This window comes from Pristiophorus japonicus, chromosome 3 (assembly GCF_044704955.1).
Source record: "Pristiophorus japonicus isolate sPriJap1 chromosome 3, sPriJap1.hap1, whole genome shotgun sequence".
Classification (NCBI taxonomy): Eukaryota; Metazoa; Chordata; class Chondrichthyes; family Pristiophoridae; genus Pristiophorus; species Pristiophorus japonicus.
This window is the reverse complement of record NC_091979.1, coordinates 195,274,467-195,297,680: the sequence shown is the minus strand read 5'-3', so window position 1 is coordinate 195,297,680 and position 23,214 is coordinate 195,274,467. Positions and strand designations below refer to the sequence as shown.

Sequence of the window (23,214 nt, the reverse complement as noted above, 5' to 3'; positions counted from 1 at the left end):
TAGGCCGGTTAGTTTAACATCTGTAGTGGGGAAAATGCTTGAAACTATCATTAAGGAAGAAATAGCGGGACATCTGGATAGGAATAGTGCAATCAAGCAGACGCAGCATGGATTCATGAAAGGGAAATCATGTTTAACTAATTTACTGGAATTCTTTGAGGATATAACGAGCATGGTGGATAGAGGTGTACCGATGGATGTGGTGTATTTAGATTTCCAAAAGGCATTCGATAAGGTGCCACACAAAAGGTTACTGCAGAAGATAAAGGTACGCGGAGTCAGAGGAAATGTATTAGCATGGATAGAGAATTGACTGGCGACCAGAAAGCAGAGAGTCGGGATAAATGGGTCCTTTTCCGGTTGGAAATCAGTGGTTAGTGGTGTGCCACAGGGATCAGTGCTGGGACCACAACTGTTTACAATGTACATAGATGACCTAGAAGAGGGGACAGAGTGTAGTGCAACAAAATTTCCAGATGACACTAAGATTAGTGGGAAAGCGGGTTGTGTAGAGGACTCAGAGAGGCTGCAAGGAGATTTGGATAGGTTAAGCGAATGGGCTAAGGTTTGGCAGATGGAATACAATGTCGGAAAGTGTGAGGTCATCCACCTTGGGGAAAAAAAACAGTAAAAGGGAATATTATTTGAATGGGGAGAAATTACAACATGCTGCCGTGCAGAGGGACCTGGGGGTCCTTGTGCATGAATCCCAAAAGGTTAGTTTGCAGGTGCAGCAGGTAATCAGGAAGGCAAATGGAATGTTGGCCTTCATTGCGAAAGGGATGGAGTACAAAAGCAGGGAGGTGTTGCTGCAATTGTATAAGGTATTGGTGAGGCCGCACCTGGAGTACTGCGTGCAGTTCTGGTCACCTTACTTAAGGAAGGATATACTAGCTTTGGAAGGGGTACAGAGACGATTCACTAGACTGATTCGAGAAATGAGGGGTTACCTCATGATGATAGATTGAGTAGACTGGGTCTTTACTCCTTGGAGTTCAGAAGGATGAGGGGTGATCTTATAGAAACATTTAAAATCATGAAAGGGATAGACAAGATAGAGGCAGAGAGGTTGTTTCCATTGGTTGGGGAGACTAGAACTAGGGGGCACAGCCTCAAAATACGGAGGAGCCAATTTAAAACCGAGTTGAGAAACAATTTCTTCTCCCAGAGGGTTGTGAATCTGTGGAATTCTCTGCCCAAGGAAGCAGTTGAGGCTGGCTCATTGAATGTTTTCAAGTCAAAGATAGATAGATTTTTAAGCAATAAGGGAATTAAGGGTTATGGGGAGCGGGCGGGTAAGTGGAGCTGAGTCCACGACCAGATCAGCCATGATCTTATTGAATGGCGGAGCAGGCTCGAGGGGCTAGATGGCCTACTCCTGTTCCTAATTCTTATGTTCTTATTATTTACCGTCTCTTCTGCAAGTCAAAACTAAATCCACACAGCTTCATGGGGATTGTAGTTGAGGCAGAGAGCATTGCATGTTTTAAGGAGGAGTAGATAAGCATTTCAAACAGAGAAAGATGTAGAGCTACAGATATAGGGGCGAATAAGGCAGTGGAATTAGTTCTGGATTAATTTCGAAGATTTGGCACAGATGCTAAATGGTCTCCAATTGTGCTATAAACTTGTACAATCTTAGTTGCAGCAGCCATCCAATTGCCAAAGGTACATATGGTTGGTATTTTTGTTAGCTCATGTGGTGATGTAATATGAGCTGTGGAGATTGAGGTTTTTATTCCCCAGGTAAAATATTAAGTTTGTTACATTTTTATCTGTTCCCATAGCCAGAGGAAATTCAAGGTACAAAGTGCCTCCCAACTTGCTAGAAGAGATTGCCAACCTAGATGCCAGTCTTCAAAAGCAAAGGTAATTTCTGAGGAAGTATAAATGAGAGTTGTGTGCTCAGGGATGACTGCTTGGAATCAAAATGCAAGGTTTTTTTTATTGATCATTTTACATTAGAAGCAACAACAAAGCAAATGACAAAAATCAATATATGTAATAAGGAGCGTTTCAGGAACAGCAAACTCTGAGTTGTTCAGCAAGGGAGGGCAGAAAAGACCAACATAAGAAAATAAAAAGTGAGGAAGGGATCCATGGCCTCACGGTGTCAATCAGCACTGAATTAAGGGCAGTTATATTCATTGAGCGCATACCCGGAGTTAGTTTGTGTAACCCTAAATTTCACAGGACCAGAAGAGAAGATAGTAATTCCATAATATAAGCTGGATTCAAACCCAGGTGCCAGAAGTGAGAGGACAGTGTACTAACGTACTTCAGTCTCTTCCAGTGAAGTATTTAAATTATTGGTCAGACAAGTTAATGTTTATGGATACAGACTGATACATCGGTAATTGTGGTTAAAAGCCCCTGAAATTAGTAAAAAAAAAATACAGCTTTATCCAATGATACAGACTCTCCTCTGTCCTTTACCATCAGCTTAGTAAATGTAATAGTATGGTAATTTTTTTGTGATTATGTTAAATTTGTGCCCTCATTACCATATCACCAAACAGCAGAGCTGGTCTCCAGTCATCTTGGTTATTCCTTGCCACTGGACCAAGACCTCGCTCTATCAAGCCCGTGTGATGGCTGGTGTGCAACGGCCACCACACGCTAGAAAAATCCATGCACAGGCATCTTCCACCCTTCAACATGCAGTTTGGAACCTGGAATATCAGGTCCCTCATTGAAACATCTGTGAACTCATCCCTTTTTGATGTGGAGGCAAGTCATCCTCTTTACGAGGGACCGCCGAAGAAGAAGAGTAGTAAATGTAAATTTGGGCAAATCAAAAAAAGCTAGCCACCGCAGCAGCAGAACCAACAAATGCGGAGGTCGGGAGCGGTGAGTTGCGGAGGTCGGGAGCGGTGAGGCGCGGAGAGGTCGGAGCCCAGAGGTGGAGCAGCGTGACCAAGACTAAGGGAAGGCGCAGCACGGGCCAATTGTGAGGTCGTGAGGCTCACATTGCGTATTATGAATTCCAAGTGGAGAGAGGTCCTGTGAGAAGGAGGAAAGAAGGAGGACTGTAGGAGTATATTTGAGTTTGTGTGTATGTATTGGCACATGCGGTGGAGCCTGGTCTTCGGTCGTCTTAGATCTCCTTGCCACTGGACCAAGACCCTGCTCCGTCAAGCCCGTATGGTGGCTGCTGTGCAACGGTCACCCCACGTTAAAAGAATTCATGCACAGGCATCGTCCACCATTTAAAATGTGTTAATCAGTCACCTGAGTGCTCATTTTTTAGTGTGGAAGCAAATCATCCTCGACCCCGAGGGACTGCCTATGATGATGATGAGTAAATGTAACAATTCGTTGAACTTCTACAAAACCAATCTTTCTACCGATAAGTGTTGTTGAATAAAATTAGACAGATTGTACCAAAACAGATGGCTTGTAATTTGTACCATATTAGAATGTAAAAATGTATTTTTTGATTCCATGTAGCAATGCACCAGCAGCCCTCAATAGGTTAAACAAATTGAAGTGACTGCCGAGTATTGCTGTCAGGTGGCTGAGCTCCTAGCAATACAGTAATGTCTAATAACTTCCTTTGAAATAGGCTTCACTCGTTTTGTCTTCAAGGTGAGCTTCATAATATTCAGACTGGGGCATTGAGTCTGCAGCTTAATTTTGTCCGATTTTCAGAGCTCTAGAGCAACAAAAATTTCAAGGCTCACCAGAAAATTCTCTCGGAATCCAAGACGCAACCTTTGTCCCTTAATGATGAGAGGAAGGTTAAAAACCTAGTGGCTACTATATAGGCCATTTTCTCATCCCTTGTTAGAAGACAAAATCTATGAATTAAGTTGAGGGTTATATTAGCACTACCAGTCCCAAGTACAGTGATCACTGCTGATCCTGCCTGATCTTGTATCTGTAAGGGTCTTTAAAGTCAATTCTTTCAACAGTTAAATACCTGGATTTTTAATTGGGTTCTATTTTTGACATCAAAAAAGGAGATAAGATAGGGAGGGGGGGAAATTAGAGCCTAAAGAACCTGGGTAAATTCAGATAAAATTGGTCTTCAACTTTATATGTATTTATTTGGAACACCACTAAAACTCAAGAAAACAAATGAAGAACTAACTGAAATGCCACTGCTTTAATAATGAGCACAATTAGAGAGGATCTGGGCCAGTTGTATAAGACACAGTCAAGCTAGAAACACAGCTATATCCATTTTCAAATGGTGGCAAATGCTTTTGGACAACCGTGGCTATTAGAGTAAAATTTCAGATGTAATTGTGGCTAACCAGTTGTTTTATGGTATGCAGTCGCTCAGCCATCATATCTCAATAGCAGTTGGTAAATAGGTCCAGTCTTTCACAACTCCATAATGTAGTCCCTACTGACTATCAAGGCAATCCCACTAATGAACCAGTAACTGAGACGTCCATGATGGGTTAGCTGGGTTCCCTTCCTTTTTGTAGTGAAGGAATATCTTAATCACATGGTCTTCTCGACACAGGTATACCTTTTCTTTTACGAACATATAAAATTGACGGGCAGGAGCTGGTCCATCAGTGACCGGATTAAGATTTCCTTAGTAACACATGGGTCAGATGTAACACATAAACAAGCATTTCAGCCAACTAGTCTACGCTGGTGTTTATGCTCCAAACGAGCCTCCTCTCACTCCTCTTCATCTAACCCTATCAGCATAACCACCTATTCCTTTCTCCCTCATGTGTTTATCTAGATTTCCCTTAAAAGCATTTATGCTATTCGCCTCAACTACTCCACATTCTAACCACTCTCTGGGTAAAGATTATTCTCCTGAATTCCTTACTGGATTTATTAGTGACTATCTTATATTTATAGCCCCTAGTTTTAGACTCCCCCCACAAGTGGATGTCTACCCTATCAAATCCTTTCATAATTTTGAATACGTCCTATATCAAGAATGTAACCTGAAGGAAAAGGATGGTGCGTCTTTAATATAAAGTATAAATTAATCCCTTCATAAATTTACTGTTTTAAAAAAATATATAGAAACTGTAGACACTACTAAAGTGGAATGCAGCTTTCTATTTTAATATGGTCAATTTTAGTAACTTACTCAAACTGAATCCCCTACACAATTTTTCTAAATGGCACGAGAAATTCAACCGCTAAAATTTGCTTCCCCTTTGGGGGTGCTCACCTTCGGCTTCTTTCTGTCTGTGCTCCTTTAATTCTGCCCTCCTGAGCATCCCTGATTGTAATCGCTCAACCTTGGTGGCCATGCCTTCTGTTGCCTAAGCTCCAAGCTCTGGAACTCCCTGCCTAAACCTCTCCCCTCTCTACCTCTCTTTCCTCCTTCAAGACGCTTAGAGTTAGGCTATTAAATATGTGTAAAAAGCCTATACAAATTCTACTGGCAAAAACAATCATGTAAAAAGCCTTACGATGATGAGAATTTGATTTCAGCCAACTGCAGCTCAGCTCCCACTTACTGCACTCCAGGTACAGGTTTAATACTGTACTAACCAAGTGTACTTATGATTCTGTGACCCAACACAATGCAAGTCATAGCCACAGTGTTGGTAAGTACTGTGTTGCGATGCCGCATCCACTAGCACCAGGAGCAAGGACCTTGCTGTGTGCAAACTGGAGTGCCACATTTACTTGAATAACAACAAAAATCACACTTCAAATGTCATTGGTTGTGAAGCACTTTAAGTCCTGAGGAACCAGGTCGGGACCATAAAAGGTGCGGCGACCCGGCCCACAGCGAGGCCCCGACCTGCGAGGAACCATCTGCGGCAGGTCGGGGCCATAAAAGGAGCATACCACTACAAGGTGCAGCACGAGCCGGTCGGGGAGGAGCGAAGGAGCGGCGAGAGATTGCAGAGCGATGTGATCGGGGCCCAGGAGAGGTGTGAGTTCGGGGCCCAGAAGAGGCGAGGGCCCAAGGGCAGCACGGTCAGCCCACACTGCGATATGTGCGCACTAGGTCCATGCGGCAGAGCTGGTCTCCAGTCGTCTGGGTTAATCCTTACCACTGGACCCAACACCTAGCTGCTAAGCCGCTTGTGGTGGCTGGTGTTCAACGGCCACTATACGTTTAAAAAAAAAAATCCACGCACAGGCATCTTCCACCCTTCAACATGTACTTCGGGATATCAGGTCCTTCATTGAAACACCTGTGAACTCATCCCTTGGTGGAAGTAAGTCATCCTTGATACGAGGGACTGCCTAAGAAGAACTAGCAACAGCATTGCAAGTACAATACTAATCCTGCAATCTTTAGCATGGATTGAGAGCTTCAGACGATGGACTAACAAACAGATAGCACAACAGAAAATGGTCTAACGCAGTCTATTCGAACGGATACAACTGTGACAAGTTTAAGTTTTTAAAGAGGAAATTAATGCAATAGTAAGAAAGGACATTAGCTTGGATGATGTGGAATTGGTATGGGTGGAGCTACGGAATACCAAGGGGCAGAAAACGCTAGTGGGAGTTGTGTACAGACCACCAAACAGTAGGAGTAAGGTTGGGGATAGGATCAAACAAGAAATTAGGGATGCTTACAATAAAGGTACAGCAGTTATCATGGGTGACTTTAATCTTCATATTGATTGGGCTAACCAAACTGGTAGCGATGCGGTGGAGGAGGATTTCCTGGAGTGTATTAGGGATGGTTTTCTGGACCAATATGTCGAGGAACCAACTAGGGAGCTGGCCATCCTAGACTGGGTGATGTGTAATGAGAAAGGACTAATTAGCAATCATGTTGTGCGAAGCCTCTTGGGGAAGAGTGATCATAACATGGTAGAATTCTTTATTAAGAGTGACACAGTTAATTCAGAAACTAGGGTCCTGAACTTAAGGAAAGGTAACTTCGATGGTTTGAGGCGTAAACTGGTTAGCATAGACTGGCAAATGATACTTAAAGGGTTGACGGTGGATAGGCAATGGCAAACATTTAAAGATCACATGGATAAACTTCAGCAATTGTACATCCCTGTCTGGAGTAAAAAATAAAACTGGGAAGGTAGCTCAACCATGGCTAACAAGGGAAATTAAGGATAGTGTTAAATCCAAGGAAGAGGCATATAAATTGGCCAGAAAAAGCAACAAACCTGAGGACTGGGAGAAATTTAGAATTCAGCAGAGGAGGACAAAGGGTTTAATTAAGAGGAGGAAACTAGAGTACGAGAAGAAGCTTGCCGGGAACATAAGAACTGACTGCAAAAGCTTCTATAGATATGTGAAGAGAAAAAGATTAGTGAAGACAAACGCAGGTCCCTTGCAGTCAGACTCAGGTGAATTTATAATGGGGAACAAAGAAATAGCAGACCAATTGAACAAATACTTTGGTTCTGTCTTCACGAAGGAAGACACAAATAACCTTCCGGAAGTACTAGGAGACCGAGGGTCTAGTGAGACGGAGGAACTGAAGGATATCCTTATTCGGCGGGAAATTGTGTTGGGGAAATTGATGGGATTGAAGGCCGATAAATCCCCGGGTTCTGATAGTCTGCATCCCAGAGTACTTAAGGAAGTGGCCCTAGAGATAGTGGATGCATTGCTGATCTTTTTCCAACAATCTATTGACTCTGGATCAGTTCCTATGGACTGGAGGGTAGCTAATGTAACACCACTTTTTAAAAAGGGAATGAGAGAGAAAGCTGGTAGTTATAGACCAGTTAGCCTGATATCAGTAGTGGGGAAAATGTTGGAATCAGTTATTAAGGATGAAATAGCAGCGCATTTGGAAAGCAGTGACAGGATCGATCCCAGTCAGTATGAATTTATGACCGGGAAATCATGCTTGACAAATCTTCTGGAATTTTTTGAGGATGTAACTAGTAGAGTGGACAAGGGAGAACCGGTGTATTTGGACTTTCAAAAGGCTTTTGACAAGATTCCACACAAGAGATTTGTGTGCAAAATCAAAGGACATGGTATTGGGGGTAATGTATTGACGTGGATAGAGAACTGGTTGGCAGACAGGAAGCAGAGAGCTGGGATAAATGGGTCCTTTTCAGAATGGCAGGCAGTGACTAGTGGAATGCCGCAGGGCTCAGTGCTGGGACCCCAGCTCTTTACAATATACATCAATGATTTGGATGAAGGAATTGAGTGTAATATCTCTAAGTTTGCAGATGACACTAAACTGGGTGGCTGTGTGAGCTGTGAGGGGGACGCTAGGAGGCTGCAGGGTGACTTGGACAGGTTAGGTGAGTGGGCAAATGCATGGCAGATGCAGTATAATGTGGATAAATATGAGGTTATCCACTTTGGGGGGAAAAACACAAAGGCAGAATATTATCTGAATGGCGGCAGATTAGGAAAAGGGAAGGTGCAACAAGACCTGGGTGTCATGGTTCATCAGTCATTGAAAGTTGGCATGCAGCTACAGCAGGCGGTGAAGAAGGCAAATGGTATGTTGGCCTTCATAGCTAGGGGATTTGAGTATAGGAGCAGGGAAGTTTTACTGCAGTTGTTTATGAACAATTAATTGCATTCCATCCTAAACAGACAAGATAAAGGTGTGTGTTCACAGAATTGTAGAATGATACAGCAAGGAGAGCATTTGGCTCATTGTGCAACAATGTTTCCTTGTGTCGCTTCTGATTCTTTTGCCAGTTGCCGACCCTTCTGCCAGTGGAAACAGTTTCTGCTTATTTACCATTCATGATGTTGAACACCTCTATCAAATCTCTTAACCTTTTCTGCCCGAAGGAGAACAACCTCAGCTTCTCCAGTCTCCACATAACTGAAAGCCCGAATCCTTGGTACATCCTTCCTAAAGTGTGGTGCCCAGCTGAGACCTAACCAGTGTTTTATAAATGTTTAACATAACTTCCTTTCTTTTGTACTCTATTCCTCTATTAATAAAGCCAAGGATCTTATGCTTTTTAACAGCCTTTTCAACTTATCCTGCCACCTTCAAAGATTTGTATACATACACCCTCAGATCTCTCTGCACCCGCTTTAAACTTGTACCATTTAGTTCATATTGCCTCTCCTTATTCTTCCTCACAAAATATATCACTTCACACTTCTCTGCATTAAATTTTATCTGCCTATGTCCTCCTAAAGTCTGTTAATATCCTCTTCACTGTTTACTACATTTCTGAGTTTTGTGTCATCTGCAAACTTTGAAATTATGCCCTATAGTCAAGTCCAGTTTATTAATATATATATCAAAAAGAGCAGTGGTCCTAATACCGATCCCAGTGAAACACCATTATATTCTTCCCTCCAGTCTGAAAAACCAACAGTTTGCCACTATTGTCTGCATTTTGTCCCTTAACTAAATTTGTATCTATGTTGCCACTGCCCCTTTAATCCCATGGGCTTTAATTTTGTAGTATGTCTATTATATTGTGTGTTGAAATGTGACCATTCAATTCTGGAACTTTGGATCTGCCGCAGGTCATGTAGTCCTTTGCATAAAATGAATTCAATCTGCTTTAAAGTAAGTCTTAGGGGAAATGATTTTCAATGTAAAACTATCCCTCTTACCACTTCTATTTAAAATAAAAAACTGATGGAAGTTTTTATTTATGCCGTTTCAAATCCAGGGCAGAGTTTGATTCTGCAACCAATAACATTGAAGTCCATCTCCACCTGGGTCCTGAGTATAAGTTTGATAATGGTGCCCTACATCCAGCTTCCTCCCAGAAGGACAGTGTGTTAACAATAACCATAGATAGGAGGAAAACAGTTGGTGATCTCAGGCAGGCTATTTTCCAGGTAAGTGCAGAACATTGATTAATGCCAGTACAAGTGCAGTGTCCCAAATCCGGAACTCCGAAAACCGGACATTTTGCGCATAGCTGATGGAGTCGTTCAGAATTATTGTCCGAAAACCGGACATTTTTTAAGCAAAACCTGGCACGGATTCAGTCGAGGATTCCGGATTTCAGACTATTGATTTTCTTGTCTGAAATCTGGAAAAACTCAAAAACTGGACTCGGTCCTGAGGATTCCGGATTTCCGACCTTGTACCTGTACTATAATCTATTTGTTAATGGTTGCTGCTTGGCATAATTGCACGTGGAATCATACAGCTGAGAAGGAGACCATTGTGTCTGTGTTGGCTCATTGAAAGGGCTATCCAATTAGTCCTAGTCCCAGTCCCCTGTTCTTTCCCCATAGCCCTGCAAATTTTTATTTTTGAAGTATCTATACCCCTTTTGAAAGTTAGATTGAATCTGCTTTCACCACCCTTTCACGCATCCTAATGACTTGCTGAGTAAAAATATTTCTCCTTATCTCCCACCGCCCCCTTCCCTGGAATTTTTGCCAATTATCTTAAATCCTTTGGTTACTGACATTGAAGTGTATATTTTTTAATTAGGAAGGGATGAAGCAGAGTTCGTCAAGGAGTTAAAATTCTGTTGAGCACCATTTTTAGGGCACTGTTTAATTAACATGGTTGTGTAAAATTTCTGCGCACTATTTTTGCTAAGTAGTTGACCCTTTTATTTCAAGCAGCACTTCAGTGCCATAACAATAGTGCTGAGCAAACTTTCAAAGCCCCAGGACATTATGAAGGTTGGACTACAGCATTTGAGAAGGACCTTCACTGCACAATCCAGTACATGTAACTAAACTGAAGGTACTTAATACAAACACTAGGGTTAAAAATAAAAATAAAATGGAACATTGCCATTGAACTCACAATGTACACAGAAGTAATAACCCCACTGAAGCAGGTCGGGGTGTGGGGGTGTAAGGAGTCAGATTATTATCGCAGATTGATTTTGTAGAAATTTATTACAATAACCAGTGGATCCATCTGTAGCATTACTCATAGTGAGTAGAAGAAAATATAATATTGCATATAGATGAAAAACTTGTATTTATATAGTGCCTTTCATTCCCTCATGGTGGCCCAAAGTGCTTCACAGGCAAGTAAGTACTTTTTTGAAGTGTAGTCACTGTTGTAACGTAGGAAATGCGGCAGCCAGTTTGCGTACGCCCCTGCTGCTCTTCAAAATTGTGCCAAGACAGCTTTTACACTGCAGAGGATAGACAGGGTCTCGGTTTAACATCTCATCCAAAAGGTGGCACCTCCGACAGTGCAGCCCTCCCTCAGTACTGCACTGGAGTGTCAGTCTAGATCTCTGAGTCAGAAGGCTATGGGTTCATGTCCCTATGCAGGGATTTGAGCACAAAATCTAGACTGACACTCCAGTGCAGTACTGAGGGAGGGCTGCACTGTCGGAGGTGCCACCTTTTGGATGAGATGTTAAACCGAGACCCTGTCTATCCTCTGCAGTGTAAAAGCTGTCTTGGCACAATTTTGAAGAGCAGCAGGGGCGTACGCAAACTGGCTGCCGCATTTCCTACGTTACAACAGTGACTACACTTCAAAAAAGTACTTACTTGCCTGTGAAGCACTTTGGGCCACCATGAGGGAATGAAAGGCACTATATATGCTAATAAGAATATTGAATATAGTCTCTAAAACATACAAACAGTTGAACAACGACAGGCAGGTAAAGACCCTCTAGTCCATCCAGCCAGTCCCACGCAATAGTATCACAATGTATATACTCTCCACCCCACTTAAAACCATGGATCTCCTGAGAGAGGCAAAAGACCAGATGTAAAAACCCAGGCCAGTTTGCGAAAAATAATCTGGGAAATTCTTGTCTGTCTCATTTAAGTGATCAAAACTCGTCTAGGAAACCACTCTGGCCCTGAATTTCCTGCAATACCTACCTTTTTGAAAGACATGATATCCACCCCAGCCATAAACCAGTCCAGTGCTCGCTTGAAGGAATTAAGCAAATTGCCATCCACCGCACGAGATGGCAGCCTGTTTCAGAGAGCCACTATTCTCTGGGAAAAGAACCATCTCCTGACATCTAACCTGGAAACATAGAAACATAGAAAATAGATGCAGGAGTAGGCCATTCGGCCATTTGAGCCTGCACCGCCATTCAATGAGTTCATGGCTGAACATGCAACTTCGGTACCCCATTTCTGCATTCTCGCCATACCCCTTGAACCCCTAGTAGTAAGGACTTCATCTAACTCCTTTTTGAATATATTTAGCGAATTGGCCTCAACAACTTTCTGTGGTAGAGAATTCCACAGGTTCACCACTCTCTGGGTGAAGAAGTTTCTCCTCATCTCGGTCCTAAATGGCTTACCCCTTATCCTTAGACTGTGACCCCTGGTTCTGGACTTCCCCAACATTGGGAACATTCTTCCTGCATCTACCCTGTCTAAACCAGTCAGAATTTTAAACGTTTCTATGAGATCCCCTCTCATTCGTCTGAACTCCAGTGAATACAAGCCCAGTTGATCCAGTCTTTCTTGATGTGTCAGTCCCGCCATCCCGGGAATCAGTCTGGTGAACCTTCCCTCAATAGCAAGAACGTCCTTCCTCAAGTTAGGAGACCAAAATTGTACACAATACTCCAGGTGTGGCCTCACCAAGGCCCTGTACAACTGCAGTAACACCTCCCTTCCCCTGTACTCAAATCCCCTTGCTATGAAGGCCAACATGCCATTTGCTTTCTTAACCGCCTGCTGTACCTGCATGCCAACCTTCAATGATGTACCATGACACCCAGGTCTCGTTGCACCTCCCCTTTTCCTAATCTGTCACCATTCAGATAATAGTCTGTCTCTCTGTTTTTACCACCAAAGTGGATAACCTCACATTTATCCACATTATACTTCATCTGCCATGCATTTGCCCACTCACCTAACCTATCCAAGTCACTCTGCAGCCTCATAGCATCCTCCACGCAGCTCACACTGCCACCCAACTTAGTGTCATCCGCAAATTTGGAGATACTACATTTAATCGCCTCGTCTAAATCATTAATGTACAATGTAAACAGCTGGGGCCCCAGCACAGAACCTTGCAGTACCCCACTAGTCACTGCCTGCCATTCTGAAAAGTACCCATTTACTCCTACTCTTTGCTTCCTGTCTGCCAACCAGTTCTTAATCCACTTCAGCACATTACCCCCAATCCAATGTGCTTTAACTTTGCACATTAATCTCTTGTGTGGCACCTTGTCGAAAGCCTTCTGAAAGTCCAAATACATCAACTGGTTCTCCCTTGTCCACTCCACTGGAAACATCCTCAAAAAATTCCAGAAGATTTGTCAAACATGATTTTCCTTTCACAAATCCATGCTGACTTGGACCTATCATGTCACCTCTCTCCAAATGCGCTGCTATGACATCCTTAACAATTGATTCCATCGTTTTACCCACTACCGATGTCAGGCTGACCGGTCTATAATTCCCTGTTTTCTCTCCCTCCTTTTTTAAAAAGTGTGGTTACATTGGCTACCCTCCACTCCATAGGAACTGATCCAGAGTCTATGGAATGTTTGAAAATGACTGTCAATGCATCCGCTATTTCCAAGGCCATCTCCTTAAGTACTCTGGGATGCAGACCATCAGGCCCTGGGGATTTATCGGCCTTCAGTCCCATCAATTTCCCCAACACAATTTCCCGACTAATAAGGATTTCCCTCAGTTCCTCCTTCTTACTAGACCCTCTGACCCCTTTTATATCCGGAAGGTTATTTGTGTCCTCCTTAGTGAATATCGAACCAAAGTACTTGTTCAATTGGTCTGCCATTTCTTTGTTCCCCGTTATGACTTCCCCTGATTCTGACTGCAGGGGACCTACGTTTGTCTTTACTAACCTTTTTCTCTTTACATATCTATCGAAGCTTTTGCAGTCCATTTTAATGTTCCCTGCAAGCTTCCTCTCGTACTCTATTTTCCCTGCCCTAATCAAACCCTTTGTACTCATCTGCTGAGTTCTAAATTTATCCCAGTCCCCGGGTTCGCTGCTATTTCTGGCCAATTTGTATGCCACTTCCTTGGCTTTAATACTATCCCTAATTTCCCTTGATAGCCACGGTTGAGCTACCTTCCCTTTTTTATATTTACGCCAGACAGGGATGTACAAATGTCATTGCCGATCCACTGTCAACCCCTTAAGCATCATTTGCTAATCTATCCTAGCCAATTCACGCCTCATACCTTCAAAGTTACCCTTCTTTAAGTTCTGGACCATTGTCTCTGAATTAACTGTTTCATTCTCCATCCTAATGTAGAATTCCACCATATTATGGTCATTCTTCCCCAAGGGGCCTTGCACAACGAGATTGATAATTAATCCTCTCTCATTACACAACACCCAGCCTAAGATGGCCTCCCCCCTAGTTGGTTCCTCGACATATTGGTCTAAAAAACCATCTCTTATGCACTCCAGGAAATCCTCCTCCACCGTATTGTTTCCAGTTTGGTTAGCCCAATCTATATGCATATTAAAGTCACCCATGATAACTGCTGCACCTTTATTGCATGCACCCCTAATTTCCTGTTTGATGCCCTCCCCAACATCACCACTACTGTTTGGAGGCCTGTACACAACTCCCACTAGCGTTTTCTGCCCCTTGGTATTCCGTAGCTCCACCCATACCGATTCCACATCATCCAAGCTAATGTCTTTCCTTACAATTGCCTTAATTTCCTCTTTAACCAGCAACGCCACCCTGCCTCCTTTTCCTTTCTGTCTATCTTTCCTAAATGTTGAATACCCATGGATGTTGAGTTCCCAGCCTTGGTCACCCTGGAGCCATGACTCCGTGATGCCAACCACATCGTATCCGTTAACTGCTATCTGCACAGTTAATTTTTCCACCTTATTCAGAATACTCCTCGCATTGACGCTCAGAGCCTTCAGGCTTGCCTTTTTAACACACTTAGATCCTTTAGAATTTTGCTGCAAAGTGGCCCTTTTTGTTTTTTGCTTTGGGTTTCTCTGCCCTCCACTTTTACTCATCTCCTTTCTGTCTTTTGCTTCTGTCTCCATTTTGTTTCCCTCTGTCTCCCTGCATTGGTTCCCATCTCCCTGTCATATTAGTTTAACTCCTCCCCAACAGCACTAGCAAACACTCCTCCTGGGACATTGGTTCCGGTCCTGCCTAGGTGCAGACCGTCCGGTTTGTACTGGTCCCACCTCCCCCAGAACCGGTTCCAATGCCCCAGGAATTTGAATCCCTCCCTGCTGCACCACTGCTCAAGCCACGTATTCATCTGAGCTATCCTGCGATTCCTACTCTGACTAGCACGTGGCACTGGTAGCAATCCCGAGATTACTACTTTTGAGGTCTTACTTTTTAATTTAGCTCCTAGCTCCTTAAATTCGTCTCGTAGGACCTCATCCCATTTTTTACCTATATCGTTGGTACCAATGTGCACCACGACAACTGCCTGTTCATCCTCCCTTTTCAGAATCTGGCCTTGTACAGTTTAAAATTGTAACCCCTGGTCCTCCATAATGTATTGGAACAAACTTTCAACAGGAACACAGTTTATTCCCTTCATTCTCTTTTAAACCTCAATCAGATTACCCCTAAATCTATGCTTCTCTAAAATTTAGAGTCCCAACTCTTTTACCCTATCTTCATAACTAAGGTGCTTTGGACTGAAAACTAGCCTATGGCCCTTCTCTGCACTCTTTCCAGAGCCTTGATATCACCCACCAAAACTGGACACAATATTCCAAGTGAGGCCTGACCTAGGTTTTGTACAAAGACGAAATTGTATGGCTCGTCTTATCAATTGTCCAATGAATGCATCCCAATGCACTAATCGCTTTGGCCTTCATTTCATGGCATTGTTCATGTAGCTTTAGTGATGTATGCACTCGAATCTTTTTTCTTCTCCACCTTCTTTAATGCTTTTCCCTGAAGGGTGTATGTATGTTGAGCATTCACCCTGCCCACATGCATAATACTACACTTTTCCAAATTAAACATAAGTTGCCAGTCATGAGCCCAATCTCCCAACACATTAAGATCCGCCTGAAGCTGTCGCACAGATCTTAATATCATCTGCAAATTTGCAGAACGTGCTCCTGACACTTCCATCTAGATCATTAATAAAAATAGTAAAGATCATAGGCAGTCCCTTGGAATCGAGGAGGACTTGCTTCCACTCCCAAAGTGAGTTCTTTAATAGCTGAACAATCCGATACGAGAGCCACAGATCCTGTGACAGGTGGGACAGACATTCGTCGAGGGAAGGGGTCGGTGGGGCTGGTTTTCCGTGTGCTCCTTCCACTGCCTGCGCTTGGCTTCTTCATACTTTTTGCGTTGAGACTCGAAGAGCTCAACGCCCTCCTGGATGGACTTTATTCACCTCGGGCGGTCTTCGGCCAGGGTCTCCCAGGTGTCAGTGGTAATGTCTTATAACGTTTCCGCTGTCCTCCTTTGGCTCGTTTACCATGAAGGAGCTCCGCATAAAGCATTTGCTTAGGGAGTCTCGTATCTGGCATGCGAACTATGTGGCCTGCCCAGCAAAGCTGATCGAGTGTGGTCAGTGCTTCAATACTGGGGATGTTAGCCTGGTCGCGGACACTGATATTGGTGCGCCTGTCCTCCCAGGGGATTTGCAGGATCTTGCAGAGACATCGTTGGTGATATATCTCCAGCGACTTGAGGTGCCTTCTATACATCGTCCATACAGGAGGATGAGTATTACTACAGCCCTGTAGACCATGAGCTTGGTGGTAGATTTGAGGGCCTGGTCTTCAAACACTCTTTTCCTCAGATGGCCGAAGGTTGCATTGGCGCACCGGAGGCGATGCTGAATCTCCGCATCAATGTCTGCCTTTGTTGATAAGAGGCTTCCGAGATATGGGAAGTGGTCCACGTTGTCCAGGGCCACGCCGTGGATCTTGATGTTTGGAGGGCAGTGCTGTGCGGCGGTGACAGGCTGATGGAGGACCTTTGTCTTACGGATGTTAAGCATAAGGCCCATGCTTTCATATGCCTCAGTGAATACATTGACTATATCCTGGAGTTCAGCCTTTGAATGTGCGCAGACGCAAGCGGATACATGACCTCATCTCTCTCATCTGGAGGGAGGAGAGCATGCCGGGAGATCTGAGAGATGCAGTGATTGTGACCATTTTTAAGAAAGGGGACAAGTCCAACTGCGGCAACTACAGGGGAATCTCCCTGCTATCAGCCACTGGGAAAGTTGTCGCTCGAGGTCTTCTCCCTGTGGCCGAGGAGCTCCTCCCGGAATCACAATGCGGATTTCGTCCCCTACGGGGCACAACAGACATAACCTTTGCAGCGCAACAGTTGCAGGAAAAATGCAGGGAGCAGCGCCAGTCCTTATACATGGCCTTTTTCGATCTTACAAAGGCCTTTGACACTGTCAACCGTGAGGGTCCATGGAGCGTCCTCCTCCGTTTCGAATGCCCCCAAAAGTTTGTCAACATCCTTCGCCTGCTTCACGATGACATGCAGGCCGTGATCCTTACTAACGGATCCATTACAGATCCAATCCATGTCCGGACCGGGGTCAAACAGGGCTGCGTCATCGCTCCAACCCTCGTCTCAATTTTCCTCGCCGCCATGCTCCACCTCACAATCAACAAGCTCCCCGCTGGAGTGGAATTAAACTACAGAACCAGTGGGAAGCTGTTTAACCTATGCCGCCTCCAGACCAGGTCCAAGATCACCCCACCCTCTGTCGTTGAGTAAAGAGCAACGATCCCAACACCGATTCCTGGAGGACACCACTGGTATCTGGTCTCCAAACAGATACAAATCCATCTATAACTACTTTTTGCCTACGTCCTTCCAGCCAGGTCTCAATCCAGCACAAGTATATATGACCACTAATACCAGAGGCTTCAATCTTGTAGAGAAGCTGCTTGTGTGGTGCCTTATCAAAAGCTTTTTGGAAGTCTAGACAGTATCTACTGGGCTTCCCTCATCCACCATCTTTGTATTTTTTGAAGAAGGCACAATCAGATTCGTAAGATATGACCTTTTTATGAAGCCATGTTAGGTGTTTCTAATATGTCCCTCTCTAGAAAAGTGATCATATATTGCATCCCTAATAATTCCCTCGTACTTCTTTCCTATAACTGATGTTAAACTAATGCGGCTATAGTTACCTGGGTCCGTCTTATCACCTTTTGTTAAATATAGGCACTACATTACAGTCTATGGGAACCATCCAAGAGTGCAGTGAGCTATTAAAAATATGGGTGAGGGGCTCCCACAGCACGTGTCCATCTCCCCAACGATCCTTTGGGTGGATTTTGTACTACAGGTTGAGCGTCCGAAATCCGGAGTTCCGAAATTCGGAATGTTCCAGGCACCGGGCCGATCCGTGGCGGGATCGTTCCGGAATCCGGAAAATGTTTTGAAATCTAGACATTTTTTACAACGGATTACTGCTGCGAGTTAGGCCTAGGGAAGGGGAAAAACGCCCCCCACCCCCAAAAAAAAAATTCAAAAAAATAAAAAATCACGACATTCACAAAACCCTTACCTACTAAATCGCTGAAAAATAATTTAAAAATAAAAACTTTAACTTCCCTTTTTTGCAGGTCTTCAATGCAGGTTTTTCCTAACCGCCGACTCCTGACCCACAGCCGATGCTGCCGAACCCGGAACCCCCGTTTCCCCCCCCCCCCCCCCCTTGCCTAGGCCCAGACATTTCCGGATTCGGGACGTCGGAAAGACGTTACGAAATCGGAAATACCCAAAATCCGCAACTGGCTCGGTCCTGAGGTTTCCGGATTTCGGAAGCTCTACCTAACTAACTTTGGATTCCTTACTACTGTCACCAACCTATTCCCTGTTATTACCAGGCCTATGAGCTTTTCCCCGAAACCATTTGCATGCACATTTTGATTTCTGCTTCGGACCCGAGGCATTCACTTCTATTTCCACTTCTTTCTGCCGCTTTTGCTTTACTCTCTAGCACTCCCTGACCAGTCTCTCCTGTCTTCATGCCGCCTTTCATCTCTCCCCTCTCGGATACTCTGTCCTCCCAAATCCTTACCCCACCTTTCATTATTCTTTGAACTTCCTACTCTCCTACCATTCCAGGCTCGACTTCCTCTTAGATAAGCCTACAGCTTCCCTCTGTGCTTCCCTTTGGCATTCTCCAAAGGGCCCACCGTGGCACTCATCACTGTCTCCTCACGAGTAGTAACCCCAACTGTCCCATCCTACTCTCTCACTGACCTTTCTGCCCACCTTGCCCATGGGGGGCTAAACTTGCCAATCTCCTCCCCATTCAACTCATCCCTCCAAGCGTTGACCTTGTGGATGCTGGCAGTGAATCAGTTATCACTGACCCTCTTCGCATCTTCCTCCAGAGCATCCATTCGCTTGTAAACAAGGCCTTTGCCATCCATGAGCTTATTGTGGATGATTGCATCAACATTATGGTCCTGACGGAAATTTGGCTGAGGGGTGATGACACCTTAACTTTAAACAAAACCTCTCCACCTAGCTATACATTCCACCACTTGCCCTGCCAAGACCGCCGTGGGGGCGGTGTGGCTCTCATCACCAAATCATACCTTGGTCTGTCCCCCTACTCCTCCTGCACTTTCTCCTCCTTTGAGCATCTCACCTTATTCCATCCCCTTATCTCTCATTTAAAATTCTTGTTCTCCACCACCCACCCAAGTATCATAAAAGTGTTATAACTGAGATATCTTCTCTGCTTTCCTCCTTCAGCCTCTGCACTTAGTGACTTCTCATCCTTGGTGATTTCAACCTCCATCTCATCATGCTCTCTCTCCTCTGAGTTCACTACCCTCCAATCCTTCCTTAGTCTTTCCCTCCATGTTCATGGCCACCCCCTTGACCTTGCCATCTCTCGTGGCCTCGCTATTCCTACTGTGTCAATTGCAGATAAGGACATCTCTGACCATTTCCTTGTATCACTCTCCACACACGCCCCCCCCCCCCCCCCCCATTTAACCCTATTTCCTTCCATGTCCACCCCTGGGAAAAAAACTCTCCCAACTCTCTTACAACTGCACTTATCAACTCCAAACTGTCCAGCCTTTGGCCCTCCATTCACCATGACATTTCTGCAGCCACCGATCTACTCAACCATACCCTCACTATCACCTTTTATGGCCTAGTTCTTATTAAAATAACTACACTCTCACTCTGGCCATTCCCCCTGGTACGGCCCTCATTTTCGCTCCCTCATGTCCAAGGGATGCAGACTTGGAACTGATGTGGCGGACAACTGATTTCGCCATTCACCGCTAGATCTGTCTGCCAAAACTGCTCACTATTCCAGGATCATTCTGAAATATAAAGCTAACCCCCGCTACTATTCTCTATGCTAACCGTCTTCTTAAACCCCACTCCCCTGTCTCCACCACACTCACCTCGAACAACAAGTGCAAGGAGCTCATGGACTTCTTTGTGTCAAAGATTGAGACCGACCGATCAGCTGCCTCTGCCAGTTCCCTTCCTTCCCCAAGCCCAAACTTCCTCTGAGGTTCCCCCTGTCCCCAGCCCTGAACTCGCATTTCTCTCCAGTTTCTCTCTGATCTTCCCTCTTGACCTCTCCATGCTCATCTTGTCCTTGAGACCCAGTTACTGCTCCCTTGACTCTCCAATGTCCTTGAACATGTTGTCGCCTCCCAAATCCGTGCCTATCTTTCCCGGAACTCCATGTTTGAATCCCTTCAATCTGGTATCCGTCTCTGCCACAGTACCGAAACAGCTCTCATCAAAGTCACAAATGACATCCTTTTTGACTGTGACAAAGGTAAACTATCCCTCCTTGTCCTTCACGACCTGTCTGCAGCCTTTGACTCGGTTGACCACTCCATCCTCCTCCATCGTCCAGCTGGGTGGGACTGCACTCGTCCCGTTCCATTCTTATCTATCAAATCATAGCCAGAAAATCACCTGCAATGGCTTCTCTTCCCATTTCCGCATCGTTACCTCTGGTGTCCCTCAAAGATCTATACTTGGCCCCCTCCTATTTCTCATCTATATGCTGCCCCTTGGAGACATCATCCGAAAACAAGGGCATCAGTTTCCACATGTAAGCTGTCGACGCCTAGCTCTACCTCACCACCACTTCACTCAACCCCTCCATGGTCTCTAAATCTGCTTGTCTGATGAGCAGAAATTTTCTCCAATTAAATATTGGGAAGGCCGAAGCCATTGTCTTTGGTCCCCGCCACAAACTGCAATCCCTAGCCACCGACTCCATCCCTCTCCCTAGCATCTGTCTGAGGCTGAACTAGACTGTTCGCAACCTAGATGTCATATTTGACCCTGAAATTAGCTTCCGGTCACATATTCACGGCATTACTAAAACCGCCTATTTCCACCTCCGTAACATTGTCCATCTCCGCCCCGGCTCGGCTCAGCTCATCTGCTGCTGAAACCCTCATCCGTGCTTTTGTTATCTCTTGACTACACCAATGCACTCGTGGCTGGGCTCCCACATTCTACCCCACGTAAACTTGAGGTCATCCAAAACTCGGCGGCCCATGCCCTAACTTGCACCAAGTCCTGCTCACTCAGCACCCCTATGCTCGGCGACCGACATTAGCTCCCAGTTAAGCAACGCCTCGATTTCAAAATTCTCATCCTTGTTTACAAATCCCTCCATGGCCTCACCCCTCCCTATCTGTAATCTTCTACAGCCTCACAACCCCTGAGATATCTGCGCTCCTCAAATTCTGCTCTCTTGAGCATCCCTGATTATTGGTGGTCATGCCTTCAGCTGCCTAGGCCCCAAGCTCTAAAACTCCGTCCCTAAACCTCTGCGCGCCTCTAACTCTCTTTCCTCCTTTAAGACGCTCCTTAAAACCTACCTCTTTGACCAAGCTTTTGGTCATCTGCCGTAATTTCTTCTTATGTGGCTCGGTGTCATTTGTTTTGTCTTAAAACACTCCTGTGAACTGCCATGGGATGTTTTACTACGTTAGAGGCGCTATATAAATACAAGTTGTTGTTGTATCTATTTTCAAATTCTTAATTCTATGTAAAACAATACCACCACCTATTTTAATATCACTAGTTTTACTTTTTAAATCATTCCATTCTAATATTTCCGCTATACCCAGTGTGTCCTTTGTAACTTGTCCATCAATGGCTCAATACAATCTTTGACAGTTCTTCGCATAACTGAAAAAGCTTTTCCCATTATTTCTACTGTCCTCTTTTCCATTAGCCCTTCAGCTAATCTAATAGCAGCCTTCATTTTCTTTAGCTGATCCTCATATTCAACTCTGTTTAGTTGCCTTTAATTTATGAAAACATTTTTATTGATATCTTACTTGTTTTTGTATATAACCGGTCAGCCCCCTTGGCTTTTTCTTGTTGCACTCCCATCTTTTGACTTTGGGTACATATTTAACGTCTTAAAAAATTTCTATTTTTATTCTACGTCGATCTCATCATCACCCAGTTGGTTTGGCCAATTTACCCACTCCAAATAGTATGCCATTTTAGTAAAGTTTGCTGTTCTGAAATCTGGTACAAGTTGTAGATTCTGTGTACCTTTAGTTCTACCAGCCAGTTGAAACCGTATAAAGGTGAGAGTGAGTCGCAGAGACATGGGGCCCAAGTTTCGAGCCGCGCCTAGAACGGCGCAGTACCGACCTGGACGCCCGTTTTTCGTGCCACAAAGTGCGCCTTAAAAAAACCCTCCAGATTCTCCACCTCCCTGCAGGTCCTCTGGCCCTTGGTGCAGCGCAGCAGAAGCTGTAGGGGGCGGAGCCAGGTCCCTGCGCTGAAAACAGTGCCGGGACCTCTGCACATGCGCGCCATAATGGGCGCGCATGTTCAGTAGCTCCAGGCGCCCAAAACTGTGTGGGAGGGGCCCGAAGCACGCAGCCCCTAGCCCGGGCCGAATGGCCTCACTGGGGCTGCGTGAATAAGGCTCCTCCCACAGCCAGCTCCTGCCGCCTACCGACCCGACTGGACTCCCGCTTCCCGCCTCCGGACCCGACCCGACACCGACCCCCCCACCCCGGACCGGACCCGACAACCGCTCCCCCCCGGACCCGACTCCCGCACACCCGCGCCCCCCCCCCCCCCCCCGACTGGATGCGACCTGACCTCCCTCTCCTTCTCCCCCGACCCGAACCGAACCGAACCGACCGACCTCCCACCACCACCCCGACCCGACCCAACGCCACCTACCTGTAAATCTGGTGCTGGGGACAGGCCCTGCCTGAAGTCTCGGGCCCAGCCCGTTCAGCCTCCCTCCCCCTTCTCCTTCCCCCCCCTCCCACCACCCCCCCCCCCCAAAATCCTTCCCCCCCCACCCCCCCAATCTCCTTCCCCCCCCACCCCCCCAATCTCCTTCCCCCCCCAATCTCCTCCCCCCCCCAATCCCCCCAATCTCCTTCCCCCCCCAATCTCCTTTCCCCCCCCAATCTCCTTTCCCCCACCCCCCAATCTCCTTTCCCCC

At 45.3% G+C, this 23,214-nt stretch overlaps 1 protein-coding gene across 3 annotated transcripts in view; it reads left to right on the top strand.

Moving 5' to 3' along the window:
* The window catches only part of usp40 (ubiquitin specific peptidase 40), a 227,813-nt gene that overhangs the window by 87,724 nt on the left and 116,875 nt on the right, over positions 1 to 23,214 (top strand). For all 3 annotated transcript variants that reach the window (XM_070876177.1, XM_070876175.1, XM_070876176.1), the window contains exons 12-13: positions 1,788 to 1,869; positions 9,525 to 9,696. In XM_070876177.1, the coding sequence (XP_070732278.1) occupies positions 1,788 to 1,869; positions 9,525 to 9,696 (254 nt within the window). The remainder of the gene's footprint in view (positions 1 to 1,787; positions 1,870 to 9,524; positions 9,697 to 23,214) is intronic.